At 37.8% G+C, this 19,550-nt stretch overlaps 1 protein-coding gene across 1 annotated transcript in view; it reads right to left on the bottom strand.

Annotated features, from left to right (window-relative positions):
- Positions 1–19,550, bottom strand: part of THADA (THADA armadillo repeat containing) — a 3,943,996-nt gene that overhangs the window by 3,461,494 nt on the left and 462,952 nt on the right. Inside the window, exon 13 of the mRNA XM_044073699.1 lies at positions 19,211–19,366. Coding sequence (XP_043929634.1) covers positions 19,211–19,366 — 156 coding nt within the window. The remainder of the gene's footprint in view (positions 1–19,210; positions 19,367–19,550) is intronic.

Genomic DNA, 19,550 nt, shown 5'->3' with positions numbered 1-19,550 from the left:
TATATGCTAGCCCCAGTATAATGTCCATCTTCTGTTCTAAAAGTGATTGAATGAAAGCATCTTAAAGATATATTTAATATATCGTGTCTCTAAATAAGATGTAATTATGCTTTTAAATACATTCAGAATTTACGGAGTTATATACTTAAGCCTCACCATGATTAGCATTCTTTTCCCGCCTTAAAACCAGATTAAGACAACACTACCAAAACACTTTCTTGTGCTCGCAAAACTGATTCTATGCGCAGTTCTAAATCATTAGTTCTAACTCAAATCAAGAATTTTATGCAGAGCTGTGGCCAAGAAGGCAAGCATCTAGCAGCACAGGAATTTTGCACTGCTTCTCCTATACATTTTTGACAGGATTAAATTGCAATTTCATCAAAAATCATTCAAATAAGCTGGAATATCATATTGGAAACTTCTTGGGACATTTTGGTGGAACAATAATTTACATTTCAAATATTTTCCTGCCAAAATATCAAGATAAAGATTTACCAAAGGAAGATGAACCACTCTAAAGTAGTTTCACAAGAAAATTCAGTGAAGAAAGAGTTACAGTCTATTCTTTGTAGTATACAAGACGTATCCATAAAAATAGATTAACTGGACTCCAAAGTCAACAAAATAGAAGATTATACAAAGCAGACTGAATTAAGGAAGTAGTGAAACAACATAAATTCCAGATATCTGCTATGCAGGATTCTATCACTGACACAGACAGCAGACTTACAGAAGGAGAACATAACATTGCTTTTATTCTTCAAAAAAAAGCAACTTCTTGGAAAAAGTTGATGACCTGGCGAACAGGGCAAGGGGGAACAAGATCCATATTTATGGAGTCCCTGAGCCACTAGAAGGAGATAACATGGTTAAACTACTTATCCACTTGGATCCCTAAAACATTAAACCTTCCTGAAGCCCTGTTGTTTGGCATAGAGAGGGCTCATAGATCTTTGCCTGTAGTGACACCAAGCAAAACTTTCAAATCAAGATCTATAATAGTCAAATTTATTTCTAGTCAAGACAAAGACTTGTTTTAAAAACTGCCTGGTCTCCTTTACCCATAAAACCTGGCTATTCTTTCATTAGATTTGAGAATGACTATTCCTCTCCGGTGGTTTTGAAAAGAAAAGCTTGTATTCCTCTGTTAAAATCACTGAAGAAAGCCAGAATAAATACTCACCTAATCTACCCTGCAAAACTAAGATTATTCTGGCCAGAGGGGAAAAGACATTTGATTCCTTAGAAGATGCAGTTTCCTTTGTCCAGAAAAATAATTTACTTAATTCTACTACTGATATGGACCGGAGTGTAAAAACAGAGGCTGCAAGGAATGATTGGTCAGTTAAAGCGAACAAAACAAAAAGCTCAGAGACAAACAAAACTATTAGTTATTTATATTTTATTTGTCTTAAAATAGGTTGTTTCTAAAACATCTTTTAAATTAAATCACCCAAAGGTAATACTTTTCTATTTTCATTACATAAATTCCAGTTTACAAGTATTAGTCTTCCTGTTACTGTAATACTGGTTTGCAGACTGGTTTGACTGTTGGGAAATATAGGTGTGTAGAAGGGAATGTTAAAACTTTTCACCATTTCAATTTTTAATATTTAACACGGTATTTATATATAGTGTTATTGACAGTGGGAGATGTAATTCAAATGGGTGCACTGATGTGTTTTTAATCCCCTTTTCTTTCTAGTGATGTTATTAAGGTTGTATAACTTTCCCCTGTTTATTTGATGTTTAAAAAGTCTTTCAGTTAAAATGTGGCTTGCAGAATGTGGCTATGTTTAAAGACTTTCATTTCTGTCAATTTGTCTGCCAAATTACTTAAGAAGAGTTTGGAGAATGTTTTCAGCTTGCTTTGAGCTTCTGTATATCTCTGCTTCACTCTGAATCCTTCCTAAACAGTTCCTGAGTAAGAGACTAAGTGCACACTGACCTTCAACCCTCAGAAGCAGGAAGTTTACAGAACACAGAAAAGGATTGCTAAAATGGACTTTTAAACACTCTAGCGTTTAAAATGAGGTTCCTATTAAGAATTCAAAGACACTAAATATCAAACGGCCTAAAGGCCGAAACTGACGGACCTCGATGTGCTTTTTGTGAGATCGGATTATAGTGAAGATTGGAATATTTGCCCTTTTCTCACTGTAGTGCGATCTCGGAGTTGATAGTTCGAAGTCTGGCATTTTTGGCCTTTAGCCCATTCGATATTTAGTGTCTTCGGTGTTCTAATATAGACCCTGTAAAATGATATTTCTCAGTATTAAAGACAAGCTAAGTAGTGCAATTTAATATAATAGTAATTCATTAGATTTCCGAATGGCTTATTTTAGCTACATACACCTGGAACATCTGTTTGATTACTGAAGGGGGAACAAGTGAAATAGGATCATAAGAAGTTACTAGGCTATTGGCCCTGAGGCCCTTATAAGTCTAGCCAAGAGTTTAGCCCATGTTTAGACAAGTCAGCAGCCAAAGCCCCTGTCCAGCAGGGACACAAGTGGAACCCCAAGGGTGTATTTTCTGTTTCCCATCCAGTTATCCAGGTTGCACATGAAAAGGGAAAATGAGATACTCTGCTTGATGTGGAGAGTGAGTCTATTCCACAGATGGGGGGAGGGGGGTCTCTGGGACACAAATCTGTCCCGCCAACAAGTCTTATTAATGTCACAGACCAGGCTGAGGTCACATGCACAGGTTACTCGAGTGGAGCTTGACTTGCGGATATGCAGCAGTCCCATCAAGGTGGGGTCTGAGATTGCTATGTATGTCAGACAGAGGTCACCTCTGAGCAGTCTGTATGAAATTGAGTAGAGGGACAGAGCTTTTAGCCTATCTGTGTTGGGTAGATGTTTGAAGCCATGGATTCTTCTGGTGAGGAACCTCTGTGGTCTCTCCAGCTGCTGTATGTGCTTTGCGAGGTACATGCTAAAGGGGGTGTTATACTCAATAATTGGCCTTATAAGGGAAGAATACACGGCTGTTATGACCTCCTTGTTCCTGGATGAGATACCCTTACTTATGAGGTGGGCCATGTAGAAAGCTTTCCGTACAATGGAAGCAACATGGTGGTCAAAAGTCAGGTTGCTATCAACCTGGGTGCCCAAATCTCTCAGGACATTGTTATCAACGTGATATTATGTGGGGACATCACTCTCCCCAAAGGGGATGATGATGCATTTTTTGGCATTCAGCTCGAGGCCATGATTCTGGCACCAGTCATTTGTTTGGGTATGACCCTCTTGAAGGATGTCCACATTGCCTGGAGAACTAATAACCACTCCCAACTTGCATTATCTGCAAACTTGGTCAGCCATGGCCCACTGGTTTGGGCCTGCACCTCAGAGAAATATACCCCGAATAGCAGAGGCCCCAAGACCGATCCCTGGGGTACGCCGCTCATTACTGGTCCACTGCTTGAGGTGGCTTCCCCTATTTTGATTAAGTGGGTTCTATCAGTGAGCCAGTTTGCTACCCATCTGATAACATATGGATCGATGTCTACTTGAGAGAGTTTATCTATTATGCCCGAGTTGTAAACAGTATCGAAGGCTTTGGCCAGGTCAAAGTAGGAGGTGTACACCATCTTCCTCTTGTCCATGGCTTTGTTGACTGTCTCAAAGAAATCGACCAGTTTTAACAGACATGACCTCCCCTTGACAAAGCCAAACTGTGTGGGGTCGAGTGTTTCGAGGTTGCCAATGTTCCCTGTCAATGAGGTCCATGATAATCCGTTCCATGGCCTTGCAGATCAGGCTAGTTAGGCTGATGGGTCTATAATTTCCCAGATGTGGATGCTCTGCCTTTGTGTAAAGGGATGACAACAGCTGTCCTACACTTGGCTGGAACAAAGCCGGTACTCAGGCTTTGGTTGCATAGGGTGCCTAATGGTGCTGCAAGCTCATGCCTGAGTTCATGTAGGATGTAGCCTGGGATGCTATCGGGTCCCATGGAGGCTGTATTTTTTGCCTTTGAGAGGGCAGTGATGACCTGCTCCCTAGAGATAAGGGGGGGGGGCAGGTACTGGGGTTGTCCTGATTTACTGATGGGGGACAGAGGGGTGAAGTTTTCACTGAATCTGTCAGCCAGTAGGTTGGCTATATCTACAGCATTTGTGTATGTGGTGTCCTTGACCACCAGTTCTAAACAGAAGAAGGCCTTATGATTGTCTCTAGTAGATGTGGCGAATTTGGACTCGAAGTTTGCTTTGGAGGATTTCATTAGTGCTCTTATTTGCTTGTTCAGGCTAAGGAGAGATTGCTTCCAATTTGGGCACCTACTCCTTCTTGGTCCTGGACAGCAATTTTTTCCTTTTGTTATATAGTTTATTTATTGTAGATGTCCACCAGACAGGTTTACTCTTCCTTGCAGAGAATGATTTTGTCCTGTCAGGTATTCCTGATTTCATGCATCTATATGAATGCTCATATAGTACTTTGGTGTAAAATTTGGACATTGGTGCCAGTTCCAACAGAGAGGGAAGGGATGTAAAGCTGTTTATACCATCCCTCAGGAGGTTGTAATCAGCTCTGGAGAAGTTTTTTTGTTTGACCCTAGCTAGAGTGAGGTCAGGGGAAATGCTGACTGCGAAAGTGACCACTTTATGGTTGGATCTTCCCAGGGAGGATGATACTGTAGGGGTGCTGCAGTAGTTACTCATGTTGATCAATACCAAGTCAAAGATATTATCACCTCTTGTGGGGTATCGACTAGCTGTTCCAAAGCATTTGCACTGATAAAAATCAAGGAATCTCTGGGCATTTGCTTTCTGGCATGAGTAGTTTTTCCATTCTATGGTTGCATAGCTAAAGTCGCCCAGGATCAGGGTAAAGGGTTGAATCCTGACAGATTCAGAGAGGTCCAGATAGGTGGAGTGGGCATAGAGTCAAATTTTGGGGCCTGTAGTTAGCTATGATTTGAATAGGGATGTTGTCAACAGTTAACTGCACATGGAGTATCTCCTGTGTGTCATACTGTTTGACCAGCCTGGAGGTGTGTGTATCTTTAATATATTTTGAAACACCACCTCCTTTGGCTTTTCTGCCCACAGTTTGGGGTCTGAATGTATGATAGGATAGGTAACCAGGTAAGGCTGGTGTGGTCTCCACAGCTTTGAACCAGGTTTCTGTGACTGCACAAATGTCAATCATTTTCTCTTTGTATTAAGGCATCATTCTGGGTGATGACAGAATGCTGCTTAAGGGTAGGGACATAACTGCCTGCGACACATATTCAGCGAGCTCAACCATGTCTCTCTTCATATAGTCCAGGGAGGTACCTCTCAAATCATTCATCGCAACATGGACTATGACAGAGTCATAACAGTACCTGTTGTTGAGAGATGTGAGTGTGTGTGTGATATGGCAGATTCTGGCATCTGACAGACAATTAACTGTGACTTTCTCCTTACCCAGTGTGGTGAGAGGTACATCTGTGTGTATCACAATGGTGTCTCCAATAACTAATATGTTGGGTTTATGGTTAGGCCTTTGTGGTTGAGAGACAATGGTGTGTGCACTATGCATGGTATGTAGTGTGGAGGGTTGTGGAGTTTGCGTGTGTTTTTGCCTCTGAGGTCTCCTTTGGGTATGTGTTTGTTGAGGACATCCACATATGTGGGTGTGTGTTGTGTAGTTGTGGGTGGTGTTTGAGGTAAAGTGATAACCTTCTCAGTGCCAGATAATCTGGCTTGTGAGGGAGAGAGCATAGACTCTAGGTTTTTAATTTAATTGCATCTCTCGCAAATTGTGTTCCTAGGTGGAAGAGTAGATGGTTACCCGTGTACATGACACAGTTGCTACACTGTCTCAGGATGTCCTTATCAACCAGGCTGGCAGGAGAAACCATAGGAAATTGTCCATCCATATTTGTCAGAATCTGAAGGAGAGAGGCCAGGGAGAGCTATGGGGTAAGGCCTAAAGCCCAAGTGCTTAAACCAAAACTAAGAGGCTTAGAATAACACAATTTAAACAGGCTAAAAACAAGAAGTAATAAATGCAGCAAAAAAGATGCACCTGAACACTTTAGAGAACAAGTAGCTGAAAAAGCATGATGATGTAGAGTAGGAAACACAAATATTGTAAAAGCACCTGAGATTTTTTTTTTTTGGTAGAGTAGGAAGAGAGAAATGAGGAACATAAGATAATTCAAGGTTAAGAAACTAAGGAGTTTGGCCTTCCCAAATGTTCTTTCTGTATTAAGTAGAATGAGCTAATGAGACTGGATTGGGAGGAGTATTCCAGATTAAATTTACAGTAGGGATAGGTAACTGCAAAGCCACCAAGGTTAAGAACAAGACAACAACAGGGATGGAGGGTGGGAAATTATGCTACAGCTACTAGCTACACTACTGTAAGCAGAAAACACTAGAGAAAATGTTTATCACATCAGAAAAACAGCAGTGAGACACTAAATGAAAGTTTTAAACAGAAAAAAAGAGCAAGGAGACTACTTTTTCTTTTGGCTGTTCCCATTAGGGGGTCACCACAGTGGTTCATCTGTTTCCATTTCTTCTCTTCTGCATCTTGCTCTGTCACACCAATCACCTGCATGTCCTCTCTCACCACATCCTAAACCTTAACCTAGGCCTTCTTTTTTTCCTCTTACCTGGCAGCTCCATCCTTAGCATCCTTTTCCCAATATACCCAGCATCCCTCCTCAGCACATGTCTAAACCAATGCAATCTCGCCTCTCTGGCTTTGTCTCCAAACCGTCCAACCTGAGCTGATCCTCTAAAATGCTTATTCCTAATCCTGTCCATCCTCGTCACACGCAGTGTAAATCTTAACATGTTTAACTCTGCCATGTCCAGCTCTGAATCCTGCCTTTCTGTCAATGCCACCATCTCTAACCCATATAACATAGCTGGTCTCACTACCCTCTTGCAGACCTTCCCTTTCACTCTTACTGGTATCAGTCTGTCACAAATCACTCCTGACACTCTTATCCACCCACTCCATCCTGCTTGTACTCTCTTCTTCACCTCTTTTCCGCACTCACTATTACTCTTAACTGTTGATCCCAAGTATTTAAACTCATCCACCTTCGCCAATCTACTCTCTGCTCCTCACCATTCCTCTATACTTTGTGTCATTCACAGACACATATTCTGTCTTAGTCCTGCTGACCTTCATCCCTCTTCTCTCTAGAGCATATCTCCACATTTCCAGGGTCTCCTCAACCTGTTGCCTACTCTCACTACAGATCACAATGTCATCTGCAAACATCATAGTCCACAGGGACTCCTGTCTGATCTCATCTGTCACCCTGTCCACTACCATTGCAAATAAGAAAGGGCTCAGAGCTGATCATTGATGTAATCCCACCTCCACCTTAAATGCATCTGTCACTCCCACCACAGACCTCACTACTGTCACACTACCCTCGTACATATCCTGTACCACTCTTACATACTTCTCTGCCACTCCTGACTTCCTCATACAATACCACAACTCCTCTCTAGGCACCCTGTCATATGCTTTCTCCAAGTCCACAAAGACACAGTGCAACTCCTCCAGACCTTCTCTATACTTCTCCGTCAACACGCTCAATGCAAACATTGCATCTGTAGTGCTCTTGAGAATGCTTTTATCTGCAAACAAATCAGTTATATGATACACTCCCTGGCAGGAAAATCAGAACAACAGATGCTTAAAAAATGGAGAAAATTTTCAACTGATGCCTTTCACACAGTGAAACTTGGCTAAAAACGCATTACAAAAAGTGAGGCATGCAACTGCAGTAAAACACTGCAGGTTTGTTTATAGCAATAAAATACAGTACAAAGTAGGCAACAGACAATATTATGATGCACAAAGGGTACATATTTGATGTGGGACACACAGGGGTGTTCTCATTAAACCTCAAACACAATACATAAATGTATAATTAATAGTGAGTTTCCTATTCCCTCTGTAGCAGATGCACTATTTTTTAAAGTAATTCTGAAGTTTTTAATGAGTATTGCTCCTAGTTGAAGCATATGTTCACACTAGATAATGCTGTATCACTTTAGTGAGAAGACTCGGATATGTGTTTTATACAGAAAACAGTGGAATAAAATAAGTTGAAAAACACATACTAGTTCATTAAGATAACTTTTATTTCTGCATAAACTACAGACATTAACAGTCTGCTTTATAATTCAGCCTTGCTAGATACTGAATATGAATGTAAACAGCCAAAATCTATGCAGGCTGTTTTTACAAGCTTCTAGTCTGTGTGAGAGTTTCTGTACTGAATGTGGTGGAAATGTAAGTAATTTACATAGTCAAAATGTTAATATAGATACTGGTTCATAATGTTTTTTACAAAGTGTAATGAGTACAGGTAATCTTTGTTATACAATGTTGTACATATAGGGCACACGTGTTATTGTTAAATTACAGGCACATGTACTTTAAAAAAATATTATGTACTCATATCACAGAATTTCTTAATTCATATAAATATTTCAAGTATTAAGAATGGTCGGAGCATGTCTTCAATATATTTAATATATAAATAAATGTTATGTATAATTAATGCTAATTATTACAAATTAATAGTTATTTAAAGTTTTTCTACTTGATAGTTCTTATTACATACTAACCTTATATATTTTTTTTGGTTTGTTTTTAGTAATTTAATATCTTCTTAAACAGTGTGAAATATTTATTAAGAAAATTTAGGTTTATGTACGTAGAAGTAGTAGCAACAACATGACTGGTTGTGTTATGGTGTTGCTAATAAGCAGCTTATATGAACTTTTCATCAAGCCTGGAATATGTTATTCCATGTTGCAGGTTAATTTTTTAATTCTGAATTTTTCACATCATCCTTACTATGTTTGAGCATAACAAGTTGTTCTTTTGTTAGCGTAATGCTTAATGCACTAAATCATTTCACAGTAGTTTTTACACTTATTGTTCCAATAGATGCCAGCATAGACATGCCTTTCATTAAATTTAAATGGGTTAAATAACTCTTTAAAGAAGAGTAGTTTAAACAAGTATTTAATTCTACATAAAGCAGTTATTGTTTTTCCACAAGAAACTCATTTGACTAAATATTTAACTAGATTGTTGTTAAAAGATTATTCAGTTTTAATTGGCTCTCAGTTTGGTTCAAAAAGAAGAGGTGCTCTTATTCTCTGGAAAAAATGTCAGGTCTACCTAGAACAGGGGATTCCTATTCTGACAAGAATGGTGTGCTGGGATTGGTGGTAACTGAAATTGATAAAAAATACTACACCCTTATAAATACCTACTGGATATCCCTGGGATTGGTTCTGAAACAGTTAAAAATACTTAAGATATTATAACACTATACTCTAAAGGAGAAATGTTGATAGGTGGTGATTTTAACTGCATCCTACTAGAGACGCTACAAATGTTAAACAAATCAGGCTATCTTCAGTAGCAAAACTTTTCAATCATTATATTACTACAGTGTATATGAGATATATATCAGATTTAAAACTAGATGGTTCTTTAAAATAAACTCACTATTCTTTTAGATTTGGGACTCAAACCAATGTTGATAAAGTGCTGGTATCCAATGCATTATACTCCAAAATAGAGCAGGTTTCATGTTCCTTATCTGACCACAATGCTACTACATTTAAATTAAGTCCAAGCAATTTAATTTCTTGTCAATGACTCCCAGCATATATAACTAAAATAAAAGGCTTTAATGAATGGTTATTAAAAGAGGTAAATCAATTTATGGAATTTAACAATAATGGTGAGGTCACTGATGTCATACTATGGGACACGTTACAAACTTAAGTATATGGTAAAGTAAAGAACTGGTGTATTTTTAAAAGAAGGGAATGGGATAAAAAGTTAAATATTCTCCAAGTTGAAACTGATAAATTAAAATTAAACCTTAAACTGAATGATTAATGCTGCAAGCACACAGTTGAAAAATCTAAATCTGAAATACCTAGAAATCTTGCATCATAAGATTTCCATTAATCTAGAAAAAATTAAATTACAGTTGTACTTAATAAACACCAAGAGTCTTCATAGAATAGCTATTAGATCAAAACAAATGAATAAAATAAACCATACCGAGGAGATTGTTTATAAAGAAGGGAAAAGACATTAAAGCTGCAGATCTGAAACATGTATTAAAGTGATTTAGCAAATATTGTAAAGAAATTAAAGTCAAACCTGAGTAACTGCAACTTATTGGATAGTTTTTTTTAAAGAAAACATACATAATAAACTATCAAAAGAACAGAAAAGCAAGACTGAGAAGTCTTTTTCCTTTAAGAAATTAAAAGACCAAATTCAAAATCTTAAAACTAATAAAGCACCAGGTATGGATGGGATAATTCCTGAAGCAATATAAACGTTTACCTGATAATATTTTAAAATTTTATTAAATGCTTTTGAAGAAGTTAAGAGTTCATCTAATATCCCCCTGTCATGGAGATATTCTCTTATTACACCCATTTTAAAATCAGATAAGGACCCTGCTGCTCTATGTTCTTATCGTTCTATATCACTTTTAAATGTAGACAAGATTTTCATGTCTATATTAGCAAAAAGATTAAATCAAATGTTCATTGCTTTAGTAAATGAAGATGACATTGGGTTTATAGTTAACAGGAAAGTTCAAGACAATATAATACGACTCTTTTCTTTGACTGATACGGCAAACTAAAATAAAAAGAATTATCCGTTATACGCTTAGATATGGATAAAACTTTTGAATCTGAGCTGGTCCTACTTATTCAGAGTAGTAAATGAATTATAACTTCTGCACTGATTTCATACAGTTAATTAAAAAGCTTTATGACAAAATTTATTTTTTGCCAAAATAAGCTCCTTTATATCTAGTAGCCCCTTTGATATCTTAAAAAGTACCAAACACGGATGCCCTCTATCCCCTTTGCTATTTGCACTTATTACAGAGCCTCTTGCTAACTATATAAGATCTAACATACACTTTAAAGGTTATAAAATAAATTAAAAGTTTTCTTCTAAAATTAACCTTTTGCTGACATTCTGCTCACTAGTGGTAATACTGAACTCTCATTGGATTGATAGTTAGCTATATGCACTATTTGGAAAAGATGTCAGGTCTGAAATTTAATCACAATTAAACAAAAACCTTACTTATAAACAAAGGGATAACCTACAAAAATTTGGCTGGGATAATTTACAGTTAAAATACTTAGGAATTATTATGGACACAAATAATACAAAATCACTGTTAATTACCAAAATCTAATTGATACAATATCCAAATTAACAGACATTTGGTATAAATTATTTTTCACATTTGAGGACAGATGTATGTTGATCAAAATGGTAATTTTACCAAAAATATTATTCTTTAGCCCGTCATTAACTCTTCCCTCTTTTAAAAATGTTTAACTCTATTTTACTAAAGTTCTTAAGGTATCCCAAAAAAGCAAGAATCTCCTTAGACTGGCACATCAAACACTGGGAGGAGGGAGACATTGTTTCCCCAATATTGATTTACATTCTAAATCTGTAATTATTACAGTAATACTCCAGTGGCTTGACTCCTCTTATGCTTCCTGTTGGAAATCAATACATGAAGATATACTAATAAATAATAAATCTATAATAGAAACTTACACACATTTAGATATCAATACCTTTTTTGGGTTTTAAAAGACTGAGTATTAAATGAAAAACATAAGTTTACTCTCTACCCTTTCATAAATCAAATTCTATTAATATTCAAGAAATGTATGGATTTCAATTATCTAATCAAAGAGTTGCTAATAATATTTCATATAGCTTTCACAAATGGGTGCTTAACATCTTTTAATACAAGGAAAATGTAGGATTTAAAGAATAGTAACTTTATTTATTGGCATCAGTTTCTGAATGGGGATAGAATATACTCATCTGATTGCTAGATACAGTCTGAAAAATGGTAGTTGGTTAGATATACAAACATGTAAGGAATATATTCAAGACAAAATTAAAATAGCATTAAACATACAAACTAAAACTATTCCAAAAATCCTAGACTTATTTTCTAATATAAATAATAAGCCATCTAAAGGTAAGTCATAATTGTCAATCATATATAAGATTATTAGAATTGAATTCATTCCTCCTGAATTGTCATACTGGAATTACTCGACAAAAATAAAGAATTTTCTGAGAAAAATAAGAAACAATCCTTAAAATCTGCAGAAATATCAACATCCTCTCTATAGTTGAAGATTTATACATGGACATTTTTACAAAAAGTTTTTCTAACATCCCACAAAACTGCTGTTATATATAAATCTGAAAAAATAAAATGCCGGAGATGCAACAAAGTCCTTGATGCAGACTGGGTTCATATGATCATATAAGTCAACATAACGTCATCTTTCTGGACTAATTTTAAAAACTTTTGCCAAGCATTGTGGTCAGATAATTGCACTATTACAGATTCCGTGATTTTGTTCAATGCCCCAATCACAAACATTCGTCCAGTATCTCAAATGCCTCTTCTTTGGTCTGTCCTAGCCATTGCTAGGAAAGTTATAACTAAAAGGTGGACATGCAAAAACTCTTACTAGTGAATGTATCTGTCTAGCCAACTCTAGTTTATAAAAATGAATTATCAACCATAAAAATGAGAACTAGAAATGTAACTCATCAATACGTAGCCTGGCAGAAATGTAACTATCTATTAGAAAAGTAGCAATGCTTTTGTGTACACATTTCTTGTTATGGACTTTTCTGTTTTGTTTCCAAATTGTTGAATTACTGTTTGAATATGTAAAATCAAATAAAAATTATGAAAATATGTTCTGGAGGAAGATTACAGACTAATACAGTGCAATGAAAAAGTATTTGCCCCCTTCCTGATTTCTTATTTTTTTGCATGTCTGTCACATTTAAATGTTTCAGATCAAAACAAATTTAAATATTAGACAAAGATTACCCAAGTAAACACAAAATGCAGTTTTTAAGTGATGATTTTATTTAAGGAAAAAAAATATTCCAAACCTACATGGCCCTATGTGAAAAAGTAATTGCCCCCTTGTTAAATCATGAAGTAACTGTTGTTAATCACATTTTTGGGAAAGCAGAGTTCAATTTCACTAGCCACACCCAGGCCTGATTACCACCAGACCTGTTGAATCAAGAGATCACTTAAATAGCACCTGTCAGACAAAGTGAAGTAGGCCAAAATATCCCAAAAAGGAAGACATCATGCCACGATCTAAAGAAAGTCCAGAACAGATGAAAAACAAAGTAATTGACATCTATTTGTCTGGAAAATGTTACAAAGCCATTTCTAAAGCTTTGGGACTCCAGTGAACCATGGTGAGAGCCATTATCCACAAATGGAGAAAACCTGGAACAGTGGTAAACCTTCCCAGGAGTGGCCAGCCTACAAAAATTACCCCAAGAGCGCAGGAACGACTCGTCCAAGAGGTCACAAAAGAACCCAGAACACCACCTAAAGAACTGCAGGCCTCACTTCCCTCAGTGAAGGTCCACGTTCATGACACAACCATAAGAAAGAGACTGGGCAAAAATGGCAGAGTTCCAAGGTGAAAACCACTGCTGACCAAAAAGAACATAAAGGCTCATCTCACTTTTGCCAAAAATATCTTGATGACCCCCAAGACTTTTGGGAAAATATTCTGTGGACTGACAAAACAAAAGTTGAACTTTTTGGGAGGTGTGCATCCTGTTACATCTGGCGTAAATGTAAAACAGCATTTCAGAAAAAGAACATCATGCCAACAGTCAAACATGGTGGTGGTACTGTGATGGTCTGGGGCTGCTTTGCTGCTTCTGAACCTGGACAACTTGCTGTGATTGATGGAACCATGAATTCTGCTCTTTACCAAAAAAGTCCTGAAGGAGAATGTCCAGCCATCAGTTCTTGACCTCAAGCTGAAGCACACTTGGGTTCTGCAGCAGGACAATGATCCAAAACACACCAGCAAGTCCAACTCTGAATGGCTTAAAAAAAACAAAATGAAGGTTCTTGAGTGGCCTAGTCAAAGTCCAGACTTGAATCCAATTGAGATGCTGTGGCATGACCTTAAAAAGGCGGCTCATGCTCAGAAAACCTCCAATATGGCTGAAATTCTGCAAAGAAGAGTAAGCCAAAATTCCTCAACAGCGATGTGAAAGACTCATTGCCAGTTATAGCAAATGCTTGATTGCAGTTGTTGTTGCTAAGGGTGGCACAATCCGTTATTAGCTTTAGGGGGCAATTACATTTCACATAGGGCCATGTAGGTTTGGAGAGTTGTTTCCTTAATAAGTAAAATCATCACTTAAAAACTGCATTTTGTGTTTACTTGGGTTATCTTTGTCTAATATTTACATTGGTTTGATGATCTGAAACATTTAAGGGTGACAAACATGCAAAAAATAAGACATCAGGAAGGGCAAATACTTTTTCATTGCACTGTATACCATGCTTAGGGCAATGGTCAACACCAGTACTTAAAAAACAGTCATTTGCTTTCTCAATATGGCAGTTCAATCTAGCCTTCTGCATCAATCCACCGAGTAGCTTTCTGCTCCAACTACGTTCGTAGAAGCTGCAAAAAAAGTTGTGTTATCTTACCAAAATAACTTCATCCAGACTCTCAAAGGTCAGTACATTCCCATAACTGAACAACTTCAGAATGGCAGGGAGGAAAGATTAAACTTCACCTTTCTTCATCTGCACTCCTTTACAGCATTTAAAAAACACAATGTCTTATTCAGTACGAGTTCAAAATACTTGTACATCAAAAATACTGGCCTCCCCACTACAAATCGTTTCCTACCTGGCTGCCGTATTTTGCACAGTATCTGCTTTTTCTCACATAATAAGAATTTTATTATTATTATTATTATTATTATTATTGGTGTCTGGGCTTCACATATTTAATTTCTGACTCTGGTTAATGGCAAATGTTTTTAACTGCTATCCTTGGTAAATCCTTTCCAAATCCAATCCACCTTGATGTATAAATTTTAAATACTCAAGTCATTCCCTTCCACAGCTTCTATAACTTTGTACAGTCTTAACTTTTATTTTCAAGATTTTGTCCTCCATTCCAATCAAACACTGCTTAAGCTGTTCACTTTGCTTTACAGCCTCAACAGCCTTATTTTTGATCTAATATATTTGTCACTTAAAAGACTCCACAACTATCTGCTGGTCATGGCAAAATCTCAACTTCACTCAGTACAAGCATAGACATTTCTATCATATATCCTTCAGTCACAAAAAAGATGAAGCTAGACACTCATCTAGAAAGACCCTGCAACTTGGTGCTTTTTTTTTTCTGTCTTCCTTTCAGGTGTCATGTTTTTGCAAAGGTGCTGTTCAACTGCAGTAAGTACCTTAACTGCCTTGTGTGTGGGATATTATGGAAAAATATCAGCAGGGGTCAAGTACTGGCTTAAATTTAAACCAGAAAACTGCAATTAGAATGAGTGCAGACAGTAACCCTTTCTTTATGAGAAAGCAACTAGTATATTAAACTGAAACAGCCTGATGTAGTAAGACCCACATGGTAATAGTATTGGACACCAAGAATAAGGTTTTCCCGGGTCTATATTAGAACATAGAGGTTTAAAACCTTTGAATGTTCTAATATCGAACCCTACGGAGTGAAAGCTTAAAATATCAAAGCAACAGAAACCCAAATTCTTTCCTAGGGAAAGATTTTGGTTGTCTGTTTCTGTTGCTTCGGTATTTTCAGCGCTGTGGTGGAAAGTTACGGGTCGGGTTCAGGTAAGTGTGCGATTGTGTGAATGTGAGGGTTAGGGCACGGGTTAGGTATGTGTGTGATTGTGTGGACATGAAGGTTAGGGCGGGCTAGGTGAGTTAGGGTTAGGGAGCAGGTGAGGTGAGTGTGCCACAGTGACGGACATTAGGGTTAGGGTTTGGGTTAAGGTAAGTGGAGAGTTAGTGGTGTGTATACAGTTTAGTGTAGGGTTAGTTGTAAGATTTTAGGTGTATATGTGTGGATTGCTGTTTGTTTGGTGTACTTGTGTTGTGTGTATGTGTTTTGGAACAGCGATTTTTTTCCTGACAGTTTGAGATTGTAAGCTTTCGCTTACATAGGGTCGATTAATCACCATTCGCTTCTTTAAGCGGTTGGTGATCTAATACAGACCTGTTTTCCCAAGACAAAAATTATATATGCCAAAAGAACCGACTTTCATGGACAAAAACAACCACAAAACTGAAATTACAAGGGAACGTTGGATCCCTGAGAGGTAAGGAGAAATATGCCTGTACACACTTAAAATGACAGACTTTCATTGCATACCCTGCAGAAAGATACTTTAACAATAGAATTTCTAGTTAGACCAACAGCAGCAGGCTTCAGCTCCTTAAATAATGTTTGTAGACTTATAATGTTTGTAAATTTATGGTGCAGTCGACCCCCCTTGGAACACCACCATGTTACCCTTACTAAAGCTGAAATGCCACTCACAGGGCAAACAGCTATAACTGCCTACTGCTGTTCTTTCTGCAAAGGCACTGCCCTTCCTTGGACTCCCACATCAGGCAGATCATGACCTCTCACCCTGCACTCATCTATCTCCAACCCGCTTACATTGTTAACCCCTGACAATACACAGAGCATTCTTCACCAAAGAATTCACTTGCTGTGGATTCAAACAAGTACTCACTTGTCACTAAACTTATCTCCTTTTTCTAACTCCACATCCTCTCTGGACAGCCACTACCAGACAAATGGTGTGTGTCGCTGTTCTTAGGGAGGATCCTTGGTTGAAGAAAGTTTTTGATTTGCTGTCAAAATATGTCATACTTTGTCCAAGTCTGTATCTACTATGCTGCTAGACTCAGCTTGTTTATGTCTGGGAGCCACTGTCCAGAAAGGTAAGACAGTAATCTCTTCTTTGAAAAAATATGTAAGCAAACAAACTGAAAGATTAGGATTAAAAATTAAGTTCAACAGGTCCAGTACAGAACTGTGAAAATCCCTGTTATGTTTTCCTGCCTGTTTTTGTGAATGAATGAATTTGACAACATTACCAGAGGAAATGTATACAAGAGATGCTGAGTTATAAGAGCATTCTGCACAGAACCATCTTCAGTGGGTAAAATGAAGAGGAAGCTCTTCCACACAGGAGTGCTGTAACACAAAAAGTGTATATTTTCCACCTGGTGCTTCGGGCTAGGCTTTCTATGAACAAAAATAAACTTCTCCCATCATTGAGCGAGGGGGTGCAAAAATAAAAGATCTAGCAGTACCACTCTCTGATTTCCAAAATAAATCTATTCTCTTTTAGGAACAAACACTTAAGCCATGTATGGGCTAAAGTAATTACCCATTGCTGTTGAGAGGTATTGACTTCAAACTGTACTACAGGTGAATACTGCAGAAAAGAATGCCCTTAATAAGAGATGAAATGAATCCTGTCACAAAGTCAGACATCCAAGTCAAGTCTTTGACAATATTATTAGATTAACAGGTCCCGGAAAGTCTGAGCTACTCATATTTTACTGCAGTACTCCACTACAGAACAGAGCACAAGAGGGATCACAGGAATCTGTAACTGCAATACAGTTCAGTAGCTGCAGAACAGCTCCAACTAAAAGCAAATGTACTGTATGACAGATTTGACCTGCCTGATGAATGCCTCTGAGCCACACCAAAGACAAAAAGGCTCCCATGGTCTAAGTGTCAAGACAACAACTCAGGAAAAGGGTAAACTGGACAAGGATAGACTGCTACTTGGTCTAATTTGCCACATATGTAAGGTACTAAAACAGGCAGAGTCTGGCCCTTGGACATTTAATGGCTAGTGTGATCATGGGGTGAGAAGACACAAATCACACATAAAAGGGAAAATTTAGAAGAATAATGCATGAAGGGGTATACCTCTATCCTGGGGGGGGGGGTCAAAGAAAGTATGGTTGACAGGCAGGGTTCCTGATCAGAAGTCCAGGAGCTTAAGATCCTGCCTCCTACTCATTGTGATACAAAGACATGCTGGAGATCCAACCACAGTGTCAAGTCTCCTATGCATAGTACAAATTTTCCTTAAGGATCAAGAGGTTTAGAAAGACTATTGTGGGGTCCCCTGACTACTTGGTAACCAAAAGGAATGAACCTGCAACAGTGACAGGTCATTAGAAACAACTTTTGTACCCTAATTTAGGAGGAGAGTTTGCAAAACCCAATGACCACTGCTTTCTCTGAAGGGGAGTGGTCAGGAAAGGGAGTATAGTGAGAGGATAAGCAGAAGCTCAGAATGAAAAAAAGGGGGTCCCTGCATCTCCAAGAGTTAATAAATATCCAAGTTCCTGAAACTGTGTCCCAAAGCCCTATCCTCACTATGTGATATGCAGTGATCTGCTGCTGTAAAGCCTCTGTCTGCAATAACGTACATGACCAAAGACTAAATAGCTGTGCCAGGATCTTAAAAATTAGATGGGTGGAATGAAACTACCAAAGCAGAAATGGGCCGCCCCTTCTCTTTTAGAGATTTCATCAATGTATGGTTTAGAAAGCAACAGTCTCCTGCATGATGAGTCTAAAAAAGGTGACCTTTATGCCCCTTCCAAAGAGCATCAAGCATACCTAGGAATGCTGAAGGACCACTATGATTTATTCCTGCTATGAGCTTTTTTCATCCACCACACTGTAGGTTACCCACCCATACCAGCAGCAAGCTTATGGCAGATGTAGCAACCACCCAACTCATGAGGTTTTGTTTTCTTCAGTCAGGTATTACCTCTATCCTTTCCAAAATGTCCCTTCAAAAAAGAGCAATTGTGTCTGGTTATTCAGGACCTTCCCGGAAAGAAGGGAAAGAATACCCACTTCCTAAAACACTAGTCTGAACAGCTTATAATCTAACATATTTCAGCACTATACACAACTTGTTTGAATGGTGATTCAGCCAATTTAAATTCTTATATAAACCCACACACAACAGGAAAGAAAGCATCCTAGAAATCCACATGCAGGAAGAAAGAAGACACTTATTGTTAATGGACAGAAGTGAATTCTGGAAGAAAAATAGGAGTAATATGGTGAATCCTAACAAGAGTGGAATACTCTTTTCTGATAATGAAAAGTTAATTGTAGACATGAGTCAAAATAATAACCTCCTCTCTCCATCCAATCCAATAATGATCAGGCAGCTAAACTGTCCACTATGCCAAGCATAATCATACATATTCCGCTTAAAGAAAAGGACAAAGTTATGTTTTTGAGACACAAACTTACTTTTTTCATAAGACAAATTATCTGCTGTCTCACAGATGGTGACTGTGTGTTCAGGTTGTAAGAAAGGAAGAATTTGAGCAGGTGCATTTCTGCCAATGACAACACTTCTGTACTACGGTGGCTCTCACAAATCAAACCTAAAGCATCAATCCGGACCTGCAAAAAACAATGAGAGAGTTAGCAAGGTTTGCATTTAAGGAAGCAAAGTTTCAAACAATCCCTTTGCAACAAGTAGTTTGTTCATCTGCATAAACTAGTTTTCTGACTTGATGACTTAACTTTACAGAATGCAAGAGGAGAGCAAACAATCAAAAACTTTTAAAAAAGTGAAAAAGGTCAA

Source organism: Protopterus annectens, chromosome 6.part0, assembly GCF_019279795.1.
Source record: "Protopterus annectens isolate FY-2018-M chromosome 6.part0, PAN1.0, whole genome shotgun sequence".
Classification (NCBI taxonomy): Eukaryota; Metazoa; Chordata; order Ceratodontiformes; family Protopteridae; genus Protopterus; species Protopterus annectens.
The sequence above is the reverse complement of the archived record's forward strand: the minus strand, read 5'-3'. Positions and strand labels throughout refer to the sequence as shown.